General features: G+C 40.4%; 1 protein-coding gene across 1 annotated transcript in view; it reads right to left on the bottom strand.

Moving 5' to 3' along the window:
• Window positions 1–23596, bottom strand: part of cdk6 (cyclin-dependent kinase 6) — a 31789-nt gene extending 8193 nt beyond the window's left edge. Inside the window, exons 1-3 of the mRNA XM_039819378.1 lie at window positions 22466–23596; window positions 18095–18230; window positions 12851–13018 (exon numbers count right to left, since the gene is read on the bottom strand). Coding sequence (XP_039675312.1) covers window positions 12851–13018; window positions 18095–18230; window positions 22466–22689 — 528 coding nt within the window. The 5' untranslated portion in view covers window positions 22690–23596. The remainder of the gene's footprint in view (window positions 1–12850; window positions 13019–18094; window positions 18231–22465) is intronic.
• Between the last annotated feature and the right edge of the window lie 3027 nt (window positions 23597–26623).

Raw genomic sequence — 26623 nt, 5'->3', positions numbered from 1 at the left:
TTTCTCTTGACACAGCTACCAGAAGACTTACAACTATCAGATAGGTTGCTCACGTCACATCTACGTCGTCAAGCTCAGTTGGAGGCTGCACAGTAACGCTCAGCCATCACAGGGAAAGTGCTTCTAATAGCCTTTACTGGTCTCCGTCCAGAGCAACGGGATCTGTTGGTCCATTTCTTTAATAGTGCTTAAGCAATTGGCACCACTATTCTTTAGTACAGCCTCACAGAGCCGCAAGCAAGTAACTGAGTTCTTATTGTAAACTGTCAATATAGATAAGACCATGTAAGTAGTTTGTAACTGTATGTCCTGATCATTTGACAAGAAACTAATATTATTTAGTAAGAGTATTGTTATATTAATAGTAAGAATATTGTTCTAGTAATAGTACTATAAAATTTAAGAATTGAATAAGCCACTGGGGACATTGATAACAATTTCTGGCAGAATTTCCTTGTCTATTATAACCACCTCCTGTAAGTTGGCAATGCTAGTACCATTCAGAATGGTAAGTTTAGTTACAAAGTAGCAGGGCATTATTTCATTACCCCCCCTCCAAATAATAGCCCATAATAAGAATTCCATTAGAAGGGGCATTTTTCCTAACTGTAGCTTGAAGGGAAGTGTTGGACAAGGCACAAACTGAACAAATTACACAAAGCTGGAATTTCTTAAGCAAGGCAGTCAACAGAGACCAATAAGAGAAATAAAGTTTGGTCACATTTTTGCTTCTAAACTGAATGGCACTATTAATAGTGCCGCGGGCTGCATTTTGCAGATGTGTGATACTTTCTGATCTCCTGCTTCCTGCTTCAGTGGAAATAGGGAGGAAGTTGAGGCTAGTTGGCTGAGATGTCAGCTGAGTCACGTGACCAGAAATGAGACCTATACTGAGAACGAACAGACTGACAGTGAGGGTCATTGAAGATTTTTAGAACAGTGAAACCTCAAAGAAAAACATGAATGGAAGTTGCACAGTTGCCCATATAGTCAGGTAACAAAAGTAAATTGATGTTTAGCATGCATAGGAAAATTCAAGGCTGCATTGCTTTCATTTGTGTATGAATTATTTCTAACTTTCTTTGATTTTAACTAAGTTCTCTGCAAGTGTTCAGCTTGAGATGTAGTTAGAGCAAATCACATATCCATTCCCCCCCCACCTACCAAAACATTGCATTCCTAAAGCCATCAAACATTAAAACACAGGTTGGATCTGGATGGATGCATAAGTTACAAATTGCCCAATCAAAATCTTCCTGTAACTCTTGCAGCTGCAGGCTCAGATGCAAGTGACTTATGTCTGCTGCATGGAGTTTGTAGGCCTGCAGAGTCAAACGTCAGGGCTCTTATGAACACGCATGCACACGTAAAGCCTTCTAGGAAGAACCACAGACCTAGAGCTCGGGGTATATCCGCCTCAGTGCAATACAGTTATTCGAAAACCTGGCCACTCATACTATATATATATATATATATATATATATATATATATATATATATATATATATATATATATATATATATATATATATATATATATATATATATATATATATATATATATATACACACACACACCATATATACACACCATATATATATATACACCATATATATATATAAACATATATATATATATATATATATATATATATATCTCACACACATGCATGCACTCGTAGAAACACAGGAAGATGGGGTGTAATTTCAGATTGCAGTAAGCCTAAAAACAGTGTAGGAAACCATTTTTGCAGCAGTGCATCTATGGCAAGGTGGTCTTTCATTCTATATTAGCATTAAAAGGATAAGACCGCAGTTATTCTATATTTTTCTTTTTTATCAATGAATGTCATGAAAAAACCGCAATGCATTAGTCCATCTCAATACCTTCTGACTTTCCTATCATGCAATTTGTTGACACTTTTTTTTTTAACTCAGATTTTATTGATTTTTAGTATAAACAATGACACACCATTTTTCACTTGCAAGTGCCAACCATTAAGCATTTGTGAAGTTATTAACTCTCTGCTCCTAAAATGGCTCATCCCAAACCCCAGATTCTGAGTTTTAGGGTGCTCTTTTTCATTTCCAAACATACAGTCCACTGTCAGCACTGCTTTCAGCCTGTTCTCCCTACCTCCTCCCTCTCTCCTGCAATCTCTTGTTCCTTCTCTATTAAATGCCTCTTTTTCTCTGTCCGAGTTTGTAAAACGTGTCTGAAATGCTGTAAAGTCTACATACAAACAGTTGGAGAGCCTGTAATATCCATGAATACAATTTGATCATGCACAGTTTAACACACTTAAGACTTCCTGTGTTCAGTCTGTTGTTCTAAATATCTCAAAAATGTTACTCTGATAGAGGAACATGCTCATGGCCCAAACACATAACTTAATTTTTCATGGAGATAATTCTAACACATTAACTGTTGAAAAAAAAAATCCTCAATTGCAATGTTGTTCTGAGCTTTTTTTGTCCTTTCCCTTCAGACCACGTTTGCATTCCTTCTTCCTTAGTCTCTTTCTCACCCTTCTCGTTCTGCATCACATATCCGTTCATTACCCACTCCTGCTCTCCCTCCTCTGTACAGGCCACATGAAAACACACAGACACATACACTGTATGTAGAACATAGACACAGAGAAAGTGAGTCACCCTTAAATGTGCAATACAATGTTTTGCTCTTCAGTCAGCTGCTTTGAATTTTCAATCTGTCTTTCTGCCTATCTGACACCCTTCCTCCCTTCCGCATGGTAACAGAAAAGCCAGAGGAGGTCAGATAAAGCCTAGGGAGAAAAAAAAGAAACAGTTGGAGAGAGAGAGACAGAGAGTGTGTGAGGCTGACTCCAGATTAAAGGACAACATTCTGTGAATTCCTTTCTGCTGAGAGCATCCTCCCCCTCACCAACACCACCACCATCCTCCTCCTTAGCCCTCACTGCTGCTCTCTGCTCCGCTTCAGGGAGGAAATGGCTTCTCCTGCCCCAGAGGACCTCCAGACCTCCTGGGCCGGACCTCCAAGCCTGTCGGACTTGCAACATCCGGACCTGTGCCACCAACGCACTGTGCTTGCACAGCGGAGGAGTATGAGAATGGGGTGTATGCATGTGAGCGTGGGGGCGTTTGGTTTGTGTTATTTGTGAGTACTTGCACGTGACTAAGTGAGCACCTGCTTTTGCCTGGATTCATGTACTTCACTGCCAAGTGCTGTGTGTGTCTGCAAATGTATGCAAGTTATCTGTGTTTGATGGGTAACACTTTACTTGAAGGGGTGTGCCTAAGACTGACATGACACCGTCATTACCATGACACAATGTCTGTGTTATGACAACTTGACATTAACCTAGACAAGGCCTTATTATCAAACTTGAAAATTCTATTAAGCTTTATGCGTTAACATTACATTAAACTGGTTGGTTTTTACAATGGCTGTCATGAGACCATTAAAATTGTGCCATGATTATTGTCCTTAACCTCAAGTAAAGTGAAACAATTTGGACTTGTCATAAAGATGTCAGAGTTTAATTACACTGTCAAATGCTTTTATAATGGTGTCATGAATAATTCCCTGACCTCAAGTCAAGTGGAATCATTTGGACTTGTTATTAAAATGTCATAAAAGTTATAAGACCAGTTTGTCGACAGTGAATACAGTATGAAGGTGATTTACGGAGTTTTGGAATGATAAAGTTAGCTTGAGTCTACTTGTTGCTAAAATAACTGCCAATGATAATATGGTAAATTAGGAGGCAAGCCTTGTGTGCTCTGATTAATTTGGCATGCAGTTAACAAACCAGTCATAATTTTGCTTTAATTAAAACTCAACTGGCGATTTCTGCTGCTGCTGCTGTTGTTCCCTACTGTTTTGGAAGAAGGAAATAACGAGAGTGGTAAACTAGCAAATAGTAAGAAACTTTTAAGTGTGAAATTTAAGATGGGATGTTAGTTTCTCCACCTGCCAGATCACACTTTAACTCCTGGATATAATGTGTTAATTAGTGATTAATTAGAGGTGGTGGTAGGTGAACTTCAACTTTGGACAGACCTAAGCTAAGCTAATCGTCTCCTGGCAGTAGCTTCATATTTAATAGACAGACATGAGAGTGGTATCAATCTTCCAATTGAACTCTTTGCTAGAAAGGGAATAAGAGTATTTCTCAAACTATAAAAAAATTACTTTAAAATATATATAAAATAAATGCCTTGTTGACAACCTGTTTGATTGTCTTCACCACTTGTGTTCCCAGCCCGATCCGATTTGGTTGCAGTATGTTGCTGTGTTCCCAGAACTCAGAAATGACTTTGATGAGCACAAACGGTATGATGACCCAAACAACAAAAATATACAAGTTGTAATAAACTGGAATTGCCCTTTAAATAATGGGCAAATTATGTTGAGTTGTTACACTCTTCATCCCTCACCCTTATACACTGCTACCATAACACAAACGTTTTCCTGTCCCTCCTAATGTGGGCTTCCGAGGGGGACCTTCACAGCAACCTGATGTCTTGAGGATGAGGCTGGGGCTTTAGGCTGCAGCGCCAGAGGCACTGGGGCTGATGAAGCTTGGCCCGGGGCCCATGTTTGCATTCCCTCTCACTGAGGAAGCCCAGGATGAAAGAGCACCACTGCACACACAGACACATGCCATCTACGCACACATACACACTCACAGACAAGTACTTTGGATGCACCAGAGGGCAAATGGTTGTTGTAATTGAGTTAATAAGAGCAGGATTCGAAGTTATAACTTTCAGCAATTACTAACTAAAGTGGAATAAACGTGGGGTGCAGTTAAGTCCCTCAGGTAAATGGCTCGACTGTTTCTTGCTTCAAGACTTAAACTAAAATTTGATTACATTCCTGAAAGCAATCCACCACAAATTAAAGTCTTCCTATGTGTATCTAAGGTAAACTGATAAAGGCTTCAGAGTGTATAGGCAAGCCACATATGGGAGAAGGAGAGCGGATGTTATAATAATAATAATATGAGCAAAACTATGCACTGAGAGTACAGTGGAGCTGAGGCTGTAATGGTGTGTCTGCAGAGAGGCCCCATTCGAAGCTCTAGCAGTCAGCCATGTTGTAAACACCATTATTTCACTTCTCCCTCACTTTCCCTCTTTCTTTCTCTTGTTCTGCAAACAGGACAATTTACAGTCCCAACAATACAGCTGCACCAGGCCAAGAAAGGAAATAAGGAGAGAGAGAGAGAGAGAGAGAGAGAGAAAAAAAAAAAAAAAAAAAAAAAAAGAAAGAGAGATTTAAAAAGGAGATCAGGGGAAAAGGTAGAGGCTGAGAGAAGGGGGGGGGGGGACATAGCTACAAGGCTAGAAAGAAAAGTGCAAGAGCAGCACACAAACTGTATACAGTAAAACAGAAAAAATGGGCACTACAACTGTTGCCAAAGTATGCACAGTGTACAGGAATGCAGCATGGGGCCCTCGGCGAGCGAAACAAAGACAGCACAGTCAGTGGCTCTTTCTCCCCAGTGCTACCACATCCGCACATCATTAGCTGGAAAATTCCTGATATATGCTGTAATTTTTTCTCTTTTTTTCCTCCTCTTCCTCTTGCCGTTGCTGGTACAGACAAGGCTTTAATATCCAGATGCCGGTGTGTGCGGGAGTGTGCACATGCACCATACACAGACCGGTCAGTAGCCCTTTTTCCCCACCTGGAGCATTGCCAAGAGACCATCAACAATTAATGCAGTGAGGTGTAGGAGAGTGCTACTGCTGCTCTTTCAGACATGCTTAATAGGGGGTACACAGAGTAACAATTAAGTAAGACTTGAACTGTGCATTTGAGGGCCTGTATCCATGTGTGTGAAACATTAATAATAACAATAATAATAATAATAATAATGTGATTGTCTGCCTTTGAATGCATGTGTGTACAGTATAACCCTGTTGATATATATGTGTGTGTGAACTGTGCATGTTTGCTTCTGTCAAATTGGGCCAGCCCCTTTGCTCCAGCAGTCAAAGCATAGAGGATGACTTTTCCTTTTTTTTCCCATGCAGAGCTGTTTGAGGAGATATCTAAACATTCCCAGAGTGCGCTGCACGTGCTCTTCTGCGTGCAGTGCAAGGGTTTCTCCCCCCTCTCTCTCCCTGCCTGCCTGTCTGTCTGTCCAGAGTAGAAACACATTGTCTGGCAAAAGAAGAGACACCACCGTCCAGTTCATCCTTGGTCATCACTGAGAAATTTCAGTTCCATCAGTGTCTGTTCCTGAACTCTGTTGCACTACTAGTGACGGTGCGCTACGGATACTTGCATGTACAGTATAGCATATCTTAAAGATTATGGGAGTCCTAAGACTGCATGTTTTAGTCTCAAAATCATTGTCTAAAAACTGTTAAATAAATAATGTTTTAATTTAAATAAGGGCAAAAAGAGCAATCATTAAGAAAGAAGCACGTGGTTTGCAGACTTAAAGACATCTTATCTGCATTATCACTGTCACGATCTTGTAAGATTATCATAACTTGCAAGAGAGCGAGGACACACCAATCTACGCTTTCCAATAACCCACACCCACAGTTTTTAACTCAAACAAGGGCCAAAAATAGGAAACACTTTCATAGTGAAAATACAAAACTCCAGACTGAAGAGTCTGACTGCTCTTGAAAGCTTTGTATTGTAAAAGCCTGTCCGCTGTTTGAGCGCAGGCAGGAAATCTGGTTTCAATTTGTTTAATGTCGTCTGAGATATGGGTGTCTTATTATGGTAAGCGTAGTGGGAGGGCTATAAGCAGAGGAACTAGGGGGAAGAATTGGGAAAATACCTTTGATCAGGTAACAATTTTACTACTCTGTATGTCACCAACAACAGAGTTTACAGGAAACTATGACAGTGACTGCACAGACTGTGTTAAACGATAGTTTTAACTAACACTAACCGGTTCCTTTGATCATATAAAAAAGGAAATTTACAAGCCATTTATTCACAGAAAAAAAGTGGAAAGGACCAGGTTTAAAGAATCATAAAACTCCATTTGGCTATCCTATAACTCAATCAACTCAGACTCACTTAGATAAGCTCAGAAGCAAGACAAAAAAAACATTTGCCACTAATAAGTTTATCTCGTCATCTCCTGTGAATTATGGCACCCCTCAGTTTATTTTGGTTTCAAACTAGAAAAACACAGGAGGTTGACAACAAGTGCCAACACAATAGTCTGGTGGCATTCCCCTAGAGTTTTCCAGATCTAATTTGACAGGCAACGACATGCGCATGACATGCATGAGAGTGGAAGCTAATGGGTTTCATGGGACCATATCTGGCTAGTGAAAATGAAAACACCACCACGGTCAGGTTACTGAAGGTTATCTTTTGAAAACACCTGACTTAACCTCTACTCCTTTGTCACTTCCAGAGAAGGAGATGAATTCTCAAAAGGATCTTATCCCACTAGGAGGTGACGGAGCTAAACGTTGCTAGTTAAGTTAGTTCCTAGTTTCATTAATTACTTAAACTGTCTACAGTGTTTGAATGACATGTGACCGATCTGAGTCAGTGAAATAAAATTTTCCATTAGATTTAGGTGTGAAGAATGCATTTTGGTGTGATGATTAATTCTAACAGACAGCGAAGGTATTCCTAGTTCACCAGAGCTGCAAACTGCATTTTTCCAATATGTAAGTAGTATGTATTACAATCTGTTGGTGAGCTTAACTCACCCAATATGGAATTATTCTATTAAAAGTTCATAATCGCTGTATTTTTCCAAAATGCTGATGTAACAAGGTGCAATGCCTGAAGCAGCTGACTGATAGTGAGCAGGTCTAAGTAACCTATGAGTCATCTGTGCTATCTGACAGGATGGGTCCAAGTCAGATGATGAAAGATTTCCTTCTAACTTGTTATATCTAGCAGGGTCTTTGATCAAACGTGGCCAAATTTGTAACAGTGTTTGGATGTTAATAAGTCATGTTTTAATACTGTATTACACAAAGGAATTTCAGTATCACTACAGACTCGTGGGTTGTAGTTTGCTGTAGCATTTATTCCAAATTCAAACAACATCAAAAGAAATGGTTTTCCCTAAAGCGCTTTGGCAGAAATGGGATCTCAATGAGACAGAAAAAAAGACCCCTCTCCGCTCAGATTAACCCATCAGCTTTTCCTATGTGCCTGTCACTCAAGGCAGTACAATGAGCCTGTAGCCATACTAGGGTCGTTAAAAAACCATCAACAAAGCAACGGACCTCTAGGGGCAGCCTAATCTGGACCCCAGTACCAACCCAATGGGTGGTCTCCCCCCCCCCCCCTCTCTCTCTCTCTTTTGGGGAGGGTGAAATATGTGCAACATGGTAGGTGGGTGATGCAGATGAGGCCATCAGTCACACACAACCATGCATATGCAAATGCACCCAGACTCCATCAAACACGTTTTTATCCACACACACAGAAACCACATTTTCTGTCAATGACATTAACAACCCATTGGTTGCTAGGTGAGAAAGCAAATTCATCACAAAAAAGAGAAGTTCAAGCAATGCTGGTAAATCATCAGCAGAAAAGTACAAGAGTGCTACTTTCAGTTACTGACACTAGGAAAAAAAGAGGAGTATGGGACTCTTTTTTGACGACTTTATGCAAATGCTCACTTCAGCCATCTTGTCATTCTAGAAGTGCTAAATGAATCACTTTGAAAGTGAGAGAGAAGTGTCTTGTTCACTTAAGCAACAGCAGTTCTCCAAAGCCCATCTGTCTGCCAGTAACGGTGGCATTAGGTGACTAAATAAGCAACTGCTGGTCTGTTGGGCAAACGGGAAGATCCTCTTAAATTGTGTGTGTATTTGTGTCCATGTGTGCTGCATATAGTGTAGATTATCTGCTTTTATTAGCAAGAGGAAATACTGAATGGTGTGTGTGTGTGTGTGTGTGTGTGTGTGTTGATAGGGGGATTCCAGACACAGGAACATTCATGTAGAACCAAAGACCCCATGCTCACATTGCAGCACTACGCTCCAGCGCATGCGTGCACTGACACATGCACAACCTCCTCCATCTCATTTTGTGGCACAATCAGTATAACCAAGAAAGGAAACGAGTGTGTGAGTGTGTGCACAACACATTCTCATGTTAAGTGCCTCTGTGTGTGCATGAGTAGTTTCAGGGACTGGATTTGGACGTTCATGTCTTAAAGGGTGAATTCCCGGGTAAGAATTCTACCCTTGACAAAAAGTGACCCCATCTAGTCATAAATGAAGTATAACATCTACACAAAGACAAAACCTCAAGTGAAACCACACACACACACAAACTGAATATTGTGTAACACTATGTAAATGATATGGTTAGGTACGTCTTCCTCAGAGTTATGTGTATTATCGTCAATCAATCTGAATGATAATTATAGAAATTAACTGGAGGAAATACTGACTACTTTTATCTGAATCATAAAAATTACCCTTGATAACAATACTGAGAAATTACAGTTTAGGGCCTGTCATAACTACAGTTATGCATTACTCAAAGAAAGAAAAAAAGCCTATGTTTGAACTATATAATATATATATATATATAAAAAAACTCTGTTCTGAATTTCTTAAAGACATAGCAGTACTTCCTAATAACTGTAATAAGCTCCTGTTATCAATAACCCCAGTATTATATTTAATTATCAGTGATAAAAATGTAAATCTATTTCATATAAAAAATAAATTCCTTTGACACATATATACACACATACACACACACACTTATATATAAATAATATATATATATATATATATATATATATATATATATATTATGTATGTATAATACAAACAAATACAAATTCTTAGTTATTAATACATTTTGTATGCCCTTGTAAACAATGACATTCAAGATGGGTGTAATATAAGAACTAGTCATTAAGTTACAAAAAATTATTTGTACAACCTCTTCTTAAAAGTACAATACGTACCATTTCTGCGTTAAAATATCTAAAAAAAGACTATATACTTATATAGACATATATTTTGTTGTGTTGTTTCCAACAATGTTACAACCCAGAGAAATCTGTAATTTTATTCCAATGAAACGGTACATTTTTTTTGTATATATAATTTTTTTGGGCATTTTAGGCCTCTATTTCCACAGGACAGATGAAGACACGAAAGGGGAGAGAGAGGGGGAATGACATGCAGCAAAGGGCCGCAGGTCGGAGTCGAAGCCGCGGCGTCGAGGAATAAACCTCTATAGATGTGCGCCTGCTCTACCAATTGAGCTAACCCGGCCACAACTCATAACCTTTGATCCCTCTGGTTACTCTAACTTCTGTCAAAACACGGGAACCCAGGTGAAAGGGTCGAGAGTAATTGTAAATCATACAATGTCACATTGTATGTCATACTCAGTAACTGTAATACTGCTTTTTTATGCCACATGGCATCATTTGCAGCCACTTTGCAACACAGTAATACAGCAGAGACCTCATTTATTGATACATTTCAATATTGATCGATCCAGCTTAACATTACTACAATGTGCTGATTGACAAGTAGCTAACGTTAATGCTAATGCTTGGTGGGTAATATTATAAAGGTTACAACATCGTTCAAGTTATTTTTAGTGCGATTGTTTTCACCACGGTTAACAGCACTGGGCTAACCCACGAAAAATGTCACCAGTAACGTTAGCTGTGAGATATATATATATATATATATATAAAAATATAAGCTTCTTAAGACACTGTGCTCGTGGTGCCTCATCACCAGATTGGGTGAGTAACATTAACTTAAAGTATATTTTACACAACATTTTCTGCAGTGGTTGATGCTAGATAGCATGTCAACCACCGCAGACAACGTTGTGTCTGTCCGTTGATGTCTCAGTGAGTATGTCACTATTACACACAAAATGAAACAAACAAAACTAGTACATGATTTGAAAATTGACGAGAAGGCCTGTGCTAAAACACAAACCTGAAATTCAGTTTTGACATGACTGACATACAATAAACTGACAATATCCACACCCAAATGAGCCTGGAGCTAAAGGCATGGGTGCATATATCTAGGGATAGAGCGAATATCGGCCCTGGCAGTTTACAGATTATCTGTATCCGCGTTTTATTTGCCTGATAACCAATAAAGTTAATTAAAAAGTGCGCTAGTGTCTTTCCCTCTGCTTCAGTTTAACTCACCACTGAGTCTGACTTAATGTCCCGCCCACAAAACTATCTTTTACTTGGTATTATGTCGAAAGTTTCTAATTTATTAAATAATTGCTTAAAGCATTTAAACAAAGTTTTGTGTTGGAGTTTGTGACATTCCAAAATCTTAATTTTTTACACTGTAAATTAATATCTGCTCCAAATATCGGTTTTATTAACTACTAATAACCTTTATCAGCCTTGAAAAACACAGTATCGTTCGATCCCTAGGTCTATATGAATGTGAACCAGATCAGAAAAAGTTTCTCTTCTTTCATAAATACAGGCTTATAACCATGCACTGAGCTACTGTTGCTGGCTACCTTAATCTTAAAAGTCTCATCTCTCCCTATTTCAGGCTCTTCCAAAGACTCCTTTCAGTCTCCCTCTCTTTTTTATCTGGTCATCAGAGCCCAGAGCTCAACAGTTGGACATCAAAGTACCGACAATGGAAAGGGAGGGGTGTCTGTCTCTCCTCGTCTGTCCCATCCCTGTCTGCAACAGCCACTGAGGGATTTCTGAGACAGACCACAGGGGCCCTTGGCTCTCACTTTACACAGAGAAACCCTATCATTTGGCCCAGTGCTGCAGAGCTAACCGATGATGCCCTGTTAAGTGCCCACTACATCACAGTAGACGTTTTTCATTTAACTCTCTGGAGATGGGAGGGTAGTTTAAGGCGGTGTGTGTGTCTATCAGAATAAGAATGACAGTGGGAGTTTGATTAAGGCAAAAAATATGAATTTCCAATGATAAAAGCATATGCAATGAGACATACACACCCTTGCAGGTATGTACACACACTACATTGACTCTGCAGACTTTTCACAAAAACCCTTAAATGACATTTCATCTTGGCCAGTTATAATGTACACTTGCATAAAAAAGAAAACGCAATGAATTGATAATGAAGTATAAAATCAAAGAGATGGGTTTTGAGAGAAAAGCAGACTGAAGGGTGATAAGGGTATAAGGTTTCTGGTTTCAGTACATCAATGTGTTCTTGTTATTCTCTCACTTGTTTTGCTGATATTTTCTTAGCTTGTGTTTTTTTTTGTTCTTCTCTTTTTGGTTATGAATATGTTCACTTTAAAAGAAAAGGCGAGAGATATGTAAACCATCTAAATTTGCTCTATTCTGTCAAAATATCACTGTACCTCAATATATTGCTATACTAGACTATTTCATAGTAGGGCTGAAACAATTCCTTGAGTAACTTGAGTAATTTGATTACTAAAAATAATCAATTTAGATTTCTTTGCATCAAAACTTTGTATGATCCATTTAACTATATATACACATACACAGCCCATTGTGGGGATGATTATTACTATCACACATCGGGCTTACGGCGGGGTATTGCAAAATGGTAAAACAGAGAGAAAGTAGCAAGGGGTGAGGAAGAGACAGAAAGTGTCCAAAGTTTGGGATCATTTAAGATGAAACAAAATGAAAAACTCTTTACAGTGTGTAAAACCGAACTAGCTTACCACGACATCAATGCTTCAGCATCTCAACTAACGTTACCACCTAGTCCATGGAGCGGTCCCGACACAAGGTAACGTTATCATTTAACATAAAATCAATATCATTGCTAGTTGAGATGAGAGTTTGGGACCGTTTGTTTTGATTCACTCTGTTGCAGGGAACTATTGGATGGACCGGACTGAGTTCAGAAATTGAACAAAATAACTCACCACAGAGGTGAGGGCCATCTGGAAGCTGTAGATTCGGGCTAGACCAAAGTCGGCCAGTTTGATCTGTCCTCCGCTGGTGACCAGGATATTCTGTGGCTTCAGGTCACGGTGAACCACGCGGTGCGAGTGCAGGAAGTCCAGCCCCTGGAGCAGCTGGTACATCATATCCTGTAAGGCAACAAAACAGAAAGAACAAAGAGAGACAGAGGGGGGATGACTTTTAGTAAACATGACAAGGACACCCAATTGATACAGCGAAGTTGAAAAGCTTTAAGATATTGGAGTCATGACAAGGTTTAAAATCATGATAAAAAGGTTAAAAGAGATAATTGAATTGTTTGATTACATTTTTCATGTGCAGGTCTAAATTATTGAATCTTAACTGACGAATTTCATTTCCAAAATAGTTCAGCCTTCATTGTCCTTGCAAAATGTCAAAGACAGGTGGCTTCATGACCCCACGTCAACATTTTCATTCATTCCTCTGTCACACCAGGCAACAAAAGGCCAAAATGACAGGACCCTGCAATGAGAATTTAAGTACAAACACTGAGACATGGTGGCACAGAGGGAGTTAACTAGAGGAGGCCTGTGTCTTTTCTTGCCGACTGTGGCAGATGTTTGATAACTGACACACACACGATAGAGGCACAAAGAGGCCCCGTTTTGTACAAGCATGGATCTCTGTTTCTCAGCAGCTGTCCTGCTTGAGTTAATTGGCGCTCGTTCTCTTTTTATGCCCAAGAGCTGACCTCAGAAATGGCACTGCATCCATGACACGCTAGCAAAAGTAACACGGATGAACTATGTAGAAACCAGCTTAGACTTGTTCTTTTCAATCCAAATTACTCTCAAACAGGTCCCTCATCTGTAAACAAATAAGTCATTACAAGGAATTGCGGCCAGGTTGTTTTGGCAGAGCTATGGTTTGGAATGTTGTTAATAACATGAAGTCGAGGGAGAGCTATTTCAGCTTAAGACCTAATAAGACAAGTCTTCACAATCATTAAGCCTATTAGAAAAATTTAAATGATGAAGGAGACAATGTAGAGGTAGTAAGAGAAGAGACATTTGTAAAATGCCATGGTGCATTGCATCTCATAGCACACACACACAACACACACACACACACACACACACAACACACAACACACAACAAACACACAACACACACACACACACACACACACCAAGACCTCACAAGTGACATGGACCTGAGCCCGCAGCTCTATTCACTGGCCGACCAGCTGGTGAGTGAGTCAAAGGGGTCTGTACACTCAAGCAGAAAACATTAGCAAACGGCGCGGGGCTGGCTGCTGTGCTGGCCATAGAGGAGGAGACAGGACGCCCCACACAATACTGTGGAGATTGGGAATGATGTGTGTGTGTGTGTGTGTGTGTGTGTGTGTGTGTGTACACAAATTGAGTGTCCTTCTGGGTCTGTGTTAACATAATGTGTGTATCTACATTTCCATTTGTGTGTTTGTGCACACCTCAGACTGCGTAAGGGTGCATCAGTGTGTGTGTGTGTGTGTGTGTGTGTGTGTGTGTGTGTGTGTGTGTGTGTGTGTGTGTGTGTGTGTGTGCCCTCTGACCAAGGGCAGGCAGGATGCATAAACAGACCTTCCTTTCTACATCTTCATCCAGCCATGACCCAGCAAGGAGGGCAGCAGACAGACATAGGAGAGAGGCAGGCAGTTGGTAATTGTGTGTGTGTGTGTGTGTGTGTGTGTGTGTGTGTGTGTGTGTGTGTGTGTGTGTGTGTGTGTGTGTGTGTGTGTGTGTGTGTGTGTGTGTGTGTGTGTGTGTGTGTGTGTCTGACACAATAGGATCGCCCCCCATCAGTTCCTCTCCGCTTTAAATAGCCATTTCACCATGCTTCCTTTCAGCAGCATTTCCTAGTAAACACTAATTATCTCAGAAGTGTGACTCTTGGACAAACACACAAACAGTCTTGGCCCCCTTGGCCTGAGTACCATCTTCTCTGCTGTATCAACTGCCCTCACAACTGAGTAAGTAAAGATATTTCAACTATGTTTAACAGCATACATTGCTGCATAGCAAAAAGGCAAAGTAAATTTAGAAATTAAAAACAGCCAAAATAATACTGCCCACAAGTTTAAGACCACATGTGGCACAAAGAGCAACGGTGAACCGTCGCTTAGCTTCACACAAAGTTGATTTCAGCAGCAATAAGACTCACAAGAGTTGCTCAACATACAACTGTCTTCAATTGGCAGCACTTCAAAACCTTCAAAAACCCCACAAACAATTGGCCAAGAGGAAACAAAATCACACAAAAAGGCAACAGATCTGACCCTGAAAAAGCGGACCAGAGGACCAGGAAAAAAGTAGTCAGCGCTCTGCAAGATGCAGTCAAAACATGGCTTTCTGAGTGCGCCTCCTTTTCTAATGCTAATGTACCAGAGGCAGCCATATTGTTTATTGTAGCTACGCACAATATGGGACATCTGCCGGTTAGCGTTAGTGTAATTCTCTCCCCATGCTTCATTAACCTCCCCTTTATGGGCCCAGAGAATGGAGTTGTAGAAGCTTGGATGGTGGCGGTGGAGGGGGGTGGGTGAGACCCAAGCGTTGGCCTGGCTGAGGAGCACTGAGGCTGGGGCAGCCCGGCTCCTTGATGTCCTTCCAGCTCATTTGATTGCTCTTTCATCAATGGCCATGTGGTGGGTCTTGAGTCTGAGTTAGGCAGAGTGGGTGGTGGAGGGTGGAGGGCTAAAATGGACTGGCTGGGGCAGGGTGGGGCGTCTGGTGCTGGGGGTAGATTGGTTTTGAGGAAAAATATGCCCGTTCTTTTTGGTTTAGGGTCTTTGACTGAAGGTACAGTAAATGTTTTTCTTTGGTTTAGGGCATTCAAGGGTGAAGTAGGTAAGCATTTAATGAGATGGGCGCAGGTGTGCTAAATTTGGGATTGACTATCTGGTATCATGTCGTATAGCCTGGGGCAAATTAAGTTGCTGGGAAAGGGGGCAATTGGGGGGGGGTTTCTGTGCAGTGTCCACTGTCCTAGAAATAACAGGGGATGGTCCATGTGTCATCTTGTCACTCCATCTTTGTCCTTTTGTCCCCTCAAGGCTCCAGCTGTATGGATGTTAGGAGAAAGCAAAAGAAGGAGGGGTGCCTTAAGGGGTCAGTATGCCTCAAACAAAGTGCTTGTTTGATTGCTGGACAGGGTCGGAAACCTAAACGTAAAACTTCCTCCCCCAAACTTTGCCAACGTCAGAATGGGGGGTGGGGGGTTCTTCAAAACTGACAATCCATCAAACATGTCCACTTCACATGTCCAGGTGAGCTCGTGTCCAGGTGAGCTCGTGTCCAGGTGAGCTCGTGTCCAGGTGAGCTCGTGTCCAGGTGAGCTTGTGTCCAGGTGAGCTCGTGTCCAGGTGAGCTTGTGTCCAGGTGAGCTCGTGTCCAGGTGAGCTCGTGTCCAGGTGAGCTTGTGTCCAGGTGAGCGCGTGTCCAGGTGTGCGGAGTTGAGAAAGTAAGCTGGATTTGAACTTCTCAACTATCTCAAGTTGTCTTTTTACCTTTTTCGCACAACTACTTCCTTCACTTTTTGTGTGTACAAGCAAGTGCAACACTATGAATGCCTTTGAGGAAAAGACGATATGATATAAAATCAAAATCATGATTTATTAAGACATTTTTTTTTTAAACTACTTAAGGGGACCGGTGTTTAAACCAGCACATGACAGTCTTCTTTTGTCAGCAAAATTTAACCGCAACGGCCGCTGTCACGACTGTCGGCTCACGGTGACCAGTAACCGCCTAACAGTCACCTTGTTGTTCTTTTCATGTTCACGAGTATTAGCCATGTTTAATGCTGTCTGGAGCAAATACACATTATGGGAATATCCGAGAAGATGGCGACGGCGGAAACAGCTGATCACTCACGTGAGTGAAATGTTCGGTATGACGGAACTCATTCGTCAAAGGCATTTTCATACCCCATTTAGCATATCAACTCATTTTGGATAAAACGGAAAAACCACCTCAAGCTAGCGGAAAAACTTTTTTGAGCAATTGTGGAAGTTGTATCGAATTTTGCTGTTTTGATGCGATACTTCAAAATGTGCATAAAAATGTGTGACTGGAAATACGACTACTGACAAAAACAAAGACGAGCAGTAAATCCTGAAATTTGAGAAATGCTTGGAAAATGACTCAACGATTAAATTGATTAGTTGCAGATACATTTTCTGTCGACTAATAGAAACTACAGTACCATACACTGTATCAACTTCAGCATAAACCCTGGGAAAGCCTTAGGTGTGATCTACCTGCCTCGTCTACGCTTGCACAGCATCCCACCAACATTACAGTTGACACAAAAATTTCACACATAAACCTGGCCCTCGGGTGAAAACCAACGGTTACACTAGCTTCCAGAACTTCTCTGTTTCAAATGTGACACTTTAAACTATGAGGCCCCTCTCTCCAAATATAGAGATATATATCTCTCCAATATTGTACACGATATGTTTACAGACCTTGGGGTGAAATGTGATAAAGAGATTTTTAAAAAGGTTTGAGTGTGGGAATGATTAAAATAAAAAGAGACAGTTACAAAGGAAAGGAGTTGGCGACACATCAATTTCCGACCTTTTGGCAAAGCGTAAATGGACACCCAGTGGATTTATTTCATGATTTGGAGAAAATTTATAGTGTTGGGGAGTTTAAATCTGTTCACTGGAATTGTTGTGAAGTACAATTGTTAGCATCAAATTAAGTACTCTTTTCTCACTCATTTTTAAAACACAAAAAGGAATGATTTTAAAGTCTAGTTTCTCAGACTTTTTCTCTGTCTCCATCTGCAATACAATGTAAACTTAGAGAGAAAGGGCAGAGTGAAAATAGAGAAGGCAGTGAGCCTCTAATTTGGAGCCTGTCTGCCACATGTGCTGCCCTTCAAAATGCTCCAGTACCTCTGATGTTGGAGGGAATTGCACTGTGTCCTCTGTGTCTCTGGCCAAGAAAACTCACTCAGTACCATACAGACACGGCTGTGGTCATGCAGTGCTCAAGCCACAGACTATTAGCAAATAGCTTCCTATATATTCAAATTAAGTTCTTACATGGTTTGAAATTTGTCTAGGAATATTAACTATGTATTTCTCACTGAAGTTTCATTAATGAAGCAAACAAAAATCTCTCATGGCATTAAAGACTCCAGTCCAGTGTATAGCAATCTTCCCGAGTACTTCAAGATAACAAATTGTTTACCTTGATGGTCTCAGGTGGTACTCCGGGGTCAGGGGCCTTCTCCAGGTAAGTGGTCAAGTCCTGATCCACGTGCTCAAAGACCAGAGTGAGTTTGGTTTCTCGGTCAGTCCGAGAGACTGTACACACATCAAACAGCCTAGAACAAGAGGAACAGGTGGAGGAGATCAATACAATTGATTCACTTGGGTCCACTCTGCTCAGCATGCTGCAACAAAGACTGTTGAATTACAGTAATCTACACATCTAGCAAAGGCAAAGCACTGCATTGGCTTTTCAGTGCCATGTACAGTAGCATACTTTGTGGACACAGCCGTTTTTTTCCAATGTGCAAAGCTTTAAAATGCAAACTACAGGTATATTGCATACATTTTACACATGGACACAAACATATAATATCAGGGGAAAGTAAATATAGTGCACTTCAAAAGCAAATATCTAGTGATTTCATACACAGCAACAGACATGTCAAACACATGTGTGTTTGACATGTAATGACTTATGACTTACTGGAACACCTTAATGTAATGGAGCATGTTATTGTTAAGCCTGTGTGTTTCCTGCTATGACAAGTCAAGATGTCTGTGCATGAGTCTCATGATACAGCAAAAATAACAAGACACAAGGGACATGCTATCTTGCTGTTTTCTTTTTATAGAAAAGGATGATCTTCCAATAAAACCTCAACAGCTGAGAGATGAACATATCTTTGTGGTTGGTTAGGAAAGCATTTTCCATTCTAAGACATTAAATCTTAGGCCAAGAACCTGAGCCTGGACTCTCGGCTGCTTGGTATTTTTTATCTTACAGAAACTTGCAATGAACATGGTCAGAGAGCAGAATTGTGCTTCAGGACACTGAAAATCTACTTCTATGCAAAGCTTTTGAAGATTCAGGACCATCAGGCCCCAAACACCAGCTTTTAAGGCTGGGTTTCACTAGGCAACAAACTAAGGCCAAGAATCCAGATTATGTTGGTAGACCTGCCAAGGCAGGCTTTGGTGAAAAGCTGAAAAAAGCTATCTGGGGACCACAAGAAGCATTCCTCAACCGGCACTATGACAACTCCTGATGCTCTATGGGAAGTTGAGTTGATCCGTCTGTAGCTGTTGAAGAGGCAGCATCTTTCATCACAACAACACATGAGATGAAGGGAGCCGTGATGGATCTCCATCAGACACGTTGTGTTAATGGGTTACTGTAATTTAATTACCTTTGAAGTACCCCATTATAATAAGTAATAAGTATAATAATATGATAAGTGAATGAGCCAAGAAAGTGGTAAATATGATCTGTAATTATATTTGTAGGTTACAAAACGTAAAAGATTTATTCTCCCAATTACTTAGACTTAATCTACAATATATTGACCTAATGAAACGATAAGTGATAAACCCTGCACAGACCTTATAATGGTGGTAACCCAATACGTTCCCTACCAACTTTCAAGTCATGTCATGACTGATTAAGGGGTACCACTGGGTAACCAGCTTTAACTTCCAATTTCAAAATTAAAAAGATTGATGGGATTAGAGTAAATATTGCCACCTAAGAGACGACATCCATGATTTTTTCCGCAAATGTCAATTGATGGCGATCTATTGACTAGATCACTATCAATTGATATTTGCAGATAATTGATAGAAGTGGAACGTCAAGGATATAGACTAGATTCTAGTCTATTGACATTCCACTTCTGGGATTGGTCCGATGCTGCTGGAAATTCCGCCAGATGCATGTCTTTTCTGTTTCCTTCCGCTTTCTTTGTGTTGCAAATTTAAACTCCAGTGGATTTATGAGGACTATGGTTAACTACTCCTCAGATCTCCTCAGGGTAAATCCAGACAGCTAGCTAGACTATCTGTCCAATCTGAGTTTTATCTTGAACAACTATTTTGCAGCAGCTTCGTGCGGAGTTTAGCGCAGCCCATGACGATTCTAATTAAATTAAAGAAATGCCATTAAACCAGAGCATGTTTTCCTCCCATCCCTGAATGTTATGTGGAGTAGCCAGACCCTCCTCCAGCACGCTTTGGAGGAGGGTCTGGCAAAGCAAGACTAATAGTGATCCTACTCAATGTCACATCAATATGTTGACATATTTCATGTGCTGCTATAATTCAAACTAGCTAATCCACATAAACCGTTTAAAAATCGAAGCATGGAAAGAAATGATCTTTTCGGAAGCAATTTCATTCCTATCCAACGATGCCAACACCCTTGTAATCAATGGAATTGGAAATGCTGGAGTCTTTGCAGTGAGTGAGAGGCAAATCATTCAAGGTATTAGTACTGTGCATGATGTCACAGAGTAGATGGCGCCCTCCTCTTGAAGCGTTGGGGTTAAACGCCCCTCACAGCTCGATTGTTGGGCTACAATGGGGGCTCTCAGCAGACACTGAACATATGGAATGAATAATGGGCCTCATTACAAACATCCAGGGGTTGCCTGGAGTCACACAGAAGGTCCACAATGCACAGTTCCTGGCCTGAGCTGCTTTGCTATGCTGGTTGGCTAAACTGGAGGATAGTGAAGCTCCTCTGATAGTCCAAAGAGCCGATGGTTTGCACTCTTGAACCGATTTATTGCAACAATGCTACAGCTTATTATTGAAACGTATGTTTCCACAGTAGGGCACCAAGTGTGTTCAACCCCCTAAATAAACTAAACTAAGAAAACCTTATGCCTGATGACGTGGTTGTCTTGCAGTGAGAAAAATACCCATTGTGATCCCATTAAGAGAAAACTATAACCATTATCCTCTATTATTCATTTATACGCTGGGGAATTATTGTTAGAGGCACAAGGGCACTAGCCATGCTTCTGAAATGTCAATTTAGTGCTTCCCCTTCAATCCCAGAGCATTCAATATTCCATAATAAAATAAGGACCAAGGTCAGACCTTGGCTAGTGCCAACATATGACGTAAGTATTTGACTGCTGACCTCTGAATGAACAATTCATTACAAAACTGAAAGTAAATGGCCTCTGTGTGCAGTGCTAGGAAGGACAACTACAAAACTGGGCTGTAAGTAACTTGTCTTTGCTGTGGCTGTATTGCTGTATTCAGTAGGTCTGACTTACAGTTACTGAGCTGGGAGAGTGTCCGTGTCTTGCTCAAGGCCACTTTGACAGCATATATCAGTATTGATGGGCACAAACTAACAAACCCCTATTTTTATATATATATATATATATATATATATATATATATATATATATATATACATACATACATACATACATACATACATACATACATACACACACACACACACACATACATATACATATTTGAAGATTCATTGCTGATCTTGGGAACTCATTTGCGATAAATTATTCTAAAATCAGCGCTTACTTTAGAGCTGAAATTTTTTGTCAATTAATCGATTAGACTAGTCCATAAACAGTTGTCAGCAATACAATATAAATGTACTGCTTGCAGCTCTTCAAATGTGCATATTTGCGTTTCCATAATATTTATCTGATAGTAAACTAAATATCTATGGGGGTTTTATTGTTAGTCAATGATGTTAATGTGGACTTTAGGAAATTGTGAGGAGTTTTTCGTTAAAAACATAATTTTTTTTTAGAATATTTTATAACAGATACTTAGATTATTATTTATCTGGTAATACATTCAAATTAAAACTAATGTAAGTTACAAAGATCCTGCAGAAAGGTGAATGCCTAATCGTTAGAAAGGCCAGCTTTGAATGGAAACATCACAGGTTTGATGTAGGTCAAGCTGATGTGCGTTCAATATTCACCTGTCCTGCCAAAGTGCTCTTTTTTTCAAGCACTTATGCACTAAAAGTACGGATTTGAAAAGGTACATACATTGTTCCACTTGATACTGCAACGCAGTGCCCTTTTTGAGGGCAAGGGGATGGAAAGCCACCAGTTTGTAAGGATTTTGTATAGTTTAGTCAAAGCTGACTTATTTAAAGTTAAACTTTTTAGAGGAACATGCATGAGGTGGAGCAATGTGATTGGAGCTGAGCAATAATGACAAATAAGAGGTGTGGTTTAAAAAATATAAACAAAACTAACAATACAGTCAACAATGAAAATGGATAAAGTTTTGTGTACACCTACTGCCTGCTAACAATGGCAGCAAGTGGCTAGTTGTTATGCAACCCACATTTTCATTTCAGCATAAAAAGAAGAGGACTTTAATACAGTGGACAAGTATGAGTGTGGGCCTTACCTAAAGTTCACATGAGGCAGCATGGTTGCCACCAGAGACCATCAAAAAGGAAGTAGGACTAGTGTGTGTCTCACAAAATGTATGTCACACACTGTCCCTTTCTCTCTCACACACACTTACAGACACAGACACACACACACACACACACCTCCCCCTCACTTACCTGACAACATTGGGGTGCTCAAAGGCTTCAAGCTGCCTCAGTACCGCCACCTCCCGGATAGTGGAGAGAGGCATCCCCTCTTCCTCCGTCTGGACACGGACTCTTTTTAGGGCTACAAAGCGTCCCCCGTTCTTCAAATCTCTCGCCTTGTACACTTTCCCATAGGCGCCTTCTCCAATCTCGGCCACAGGTTCATATTGAGTACCAGCACCTTCTTTGTCCATTTTTGAAGGTTTTTTTCTCGTCTCTTGTTGGAAATAGTGCGGGGAATCCCGGCGAGGGTGACGAGCCAGAGAGTTTCTCACAAAGGCATATTCACAGAAAAAAGTTGGCACATGCAATGCCTAGATGACAGGGAGACACAGATGGAGGAAGACACCATCTTTGTCAGATTTGGTCAAACTGTGCTCCAGGTAGGCAATAACAGGACTGTCATCGTGTTTTATTATCAACACAAGAGCCCCGATGCGTCCCAACTTCCACTCCTCCTCCTATTACGCATAACAACTCATGTCCTCCTACCACTAACACAAAGTAAAGTAAAATATTTATTTTTTTAAATAGCAAAGCCACATTTAGCCTCTTTTTAAGCTAGGTTTGCACCAAATAGCCTAAACAAGTCTCGCGCATTCAGAAACGTATCCCACATGCAATGTTGATTAGTTGTGGGCTGTCTTATACTCTGTTAAAGGAAATTAAACATTTAAAGACAACACGCAAAAAGAGAGCACACACCTTACACACAAAGCTGTGTTAAGTTAGCAAAATAACCAGCTAACTGCTTCTCCTGTACTGTTTTTATCAGTTTCTGTTTGAGGCGATTGGCGAGCACGTGGCTGTCTAACTGATTGCATTGTCTGAACTTCCTACAGCAACAGTCCAGTTAAAACACTGTAAAACTCGCCTTTCAAACCCGAAATCATTGTAAATGTGTAAAACAATGCAGTAGCAGAGTTTTAAACAAGTCTCCATCAGCTTAGATAGCTTCCTCTAATTTTTTTCTAATTTAATTGTGCGTGGACTCAAATAAGTTAATTTAAATTCTAGCAAGTCAGAGAATTGCTCTTTTCAATTTTTTTTAAAATGTTATTGGATTGTAAAGCAACATTTCAAGCCTCATAAATACATGTTTGGCATACAATTCTGCACAAATATCCCCACTTTCAATGTTTACCTTGGTTTATGTTGTCAATATAATGTCGTAACGTCGGCATGTCCGATAAAATGCTGAGGAGGCATTGGTGTCTCGGATCAAATGTCCTGCATCAAACGCATCCCTGTCCACTGTCCTCCATGCGGGGGCCACACAGGTAGTTGGACGGTGCAGGCTCTAATCCCCCATCCCTCAGACTACACTAGCCCAGGCAGAGACACTCAAACAAGGGAGGAGGAGGAGGAGGTGGTGGTGGTGGTGGTGGTGGAGGGCTGTACGAAAACGCACACACACTCTCACTGCAACTTTCTGTGTGTGGGAAGGGGGGGGGGGTCATAGGACAAAGGCAAAAAGCGTGATACAGCCCTCCAAAACCACGCTCTTCTTTGGATTTTCTCCTTTCTTTCTTCTTTTTTTTTTCTTTCATATATCCCGGGATAGGCCTATGCAACTGCAGCCCCGCTCGCCTGTGAGCTCCGTCTTTGCCTGGCTTTCCCACGCCGGCTGAATGTGGCCTGACCCCCTTCAGAGAGGTTTGACACGGAGCGGGGACATTTCCGCATTCCTCCCCGACTACAAAGGCACACCGCCTCCTTTTTGCTCTGCCTCGGCCTCCTCGGTGCTTTACCATTCATAGTCCTCTCCGCGGGTTTTGTCTCCTGTGTCAAAACCGGGAGCACCGCAGGGATCGGAGAGGGGAGAGAGGCGGTTTATTGGATGGACGGCCACACTATCTATCTCTCTCAAACCATTGAGAAACTCCCGCGGCAACAATGCGCCAGCGGGGATGCAATGTGACAAGCTCGCCCTAGATGGTCCTGGTGGGTCAGGTTCAAGGCCCGGTGGTTTGATCTGTGGCAGGGGGACTCCTCTCCTGCTCGGGTGGTCGTCTGCAAGGCTTAATGGCCCACTACAGACGTGATGACCATGGGGGCTACTAGATGGCAAAGTTTTTTTTTATTTTGAAAATAGGGGAAATTCTGCAGAGCATCATCATCTTCATCACCAGGGTATACGCCTGTCTTTGATTAATTTCGCAGCAAAAGATGTAAGATTATGACATTTTGCAAGTCAATTTACATGTTGTAGGCCTAATAATAATCATCATTTGTTTAATGGTAAAACAACATTCCAACCAAGTTGGCAACCAAGATATGCTATATATTTTATATAAAAATGAACTACAATACTACAAATTATTATGTTAAGGAATGTATTATGATTAACTACAATACTGTCATGTCATTGTAACTTCTTAAAACCTCAAACTTAACATTTAGCCTATATAGCTTCTTACCTACTGAAATAAAATGTTATGGGCTATAGAACTACTTTAATTATTGGCTTTTATCAATTTCTTTAAAACACATTGTAATATGTTTCATTTTTTCTATATTGTTTAGTTTTGTTTTATTTAAATGGACCAATTTGTGCTTAAAATGAATGTTATATCAGATGTAGCCATTTAAAATATTTAAAAGCATTTCAAACTCTGACATAACGTTGGTATTTCACTTTTTTGCTCTTTTAAATGCTGGACACGGTTTAGACATGACAAGACTTGATGTCAGGTTATCCCAATGAATAGCCAATTACAAGCGTGTAACCAAACTCTATTATCATAACTTCATTGGAAGGCTGTATTAGAGACGCACAGAAGATCAGAGGAAGGACATTCCCCCGATGCTATTATTTGCATTCAAACTTGTCTTGCATTTCCAGTAAAGAGTAAAGCTGGTTGAGATAATGACATGGAAGTATGTATGACAATCTCTCCTGTCCAACTTTATAGGCAACCCCCAAATTTAAGCATTTGCATCACAAAACACACAATGCAGACAATGTCTCCCAGACCAATTACTGTAAATGTGGGCATTTACATTTTTTCATCACCATTGTTCATGTGAAATCAGCTCTGAGAGCCATTGCCCAGATTGAATACATTAGCATGCATACTTCTTATCTGTCTGGAGTACAAACCAAATAGACCCGTTGTGTGCGGTATGAGATGAGAGACAGACACACACCTCAAACAGTTACACACACACACACACACATACATTCTGCAACAGTCATTGATTAGTCAATATCTGACACATAGGCATACACTTTTTAAAACGTTTCCAGAGGCTGTGTTTGTCATGTGTTTACCTTGATGGGGCTCATGCTGCAGGAGTCATTTTAGAAAAGTTGCAGGAACATGATGGTCCAATTAAGAACATCCTGTTCTGGGAACAATATGGTCAGCATGTATTTTAATGTTTAATATTGTGCTTTTCTTCAGTTATTGAAGTTGCAATACCATGTTCTGACAATTCAAACAATTAAACAATTCCTATACACTTGTTTGTTTTAGCTAATGGTATTATTTTAATGGACTTAAATAATCAAATTACTCTTTTTACACTTATTATATAACACACAGTTGCAGTGAACAGGGCGAGAACAGCAACAGGTTCGTCTTGATTTTCAGACACAAATAGTTGCTGCTTATGTGGATTTGGTGACTTATGGCACATTTACCAGAGTGTTACTTAATCAGGGCATTCCTAATTTTCCTGCAGACTTTTAATGTTTCTGCTATTTATTGTTGGATTTTGATACATGCATGGTGTGTTAGCCAGTGGTGGAAGAAGTGCTCAGATCCTTCAGTAAAAATAGTGAAACAAAAATGTCAAAAAATACTCCATTGCAAGTAAAAGTTCTGCATTCAAGATGCTGCTTAGTACAGACGTATCATCAGCAAAGTGCACTTATAGTATCAAAAGTAAAAATCAAAAAAAAAAATTGCAATAAAAGAGTTCCTGTGAGTGATATATGATATAAGAGATTATTAGGTTGGAGCTAGGTTTAACACACAGTTCAATACAGTGGTTTTCAACCTAGGGTTCCGACCCCCTCTACAGAGTCACAAGATAAATCTGGAGAGTCATGCGATGATTAATGGGAGGAAGAAGAAAAAAACCGTTCTGCTACACAAATTTTAATTTGCATGTATTTTCTGG

Source organism: Perca fluviatilis, chromosome 13 (assembly GCF_010015445.1).
Source record: "Perca fluviatilis chromosome 13, GENO_Pfluv_1.0, whole genome shotgun sequence".
Classification (NCBI taxonomy): domain Eukaryota; kingdom Metazoa; phylum Chordata; class Actinopteri; order Perciformes; family Percidae; genus Perca; species Perca fluviatilis.
Note: the sequence above shows the minus strand (reverse complement) of the source record. Positions and strands in the feature narration are given on the sequence as shown.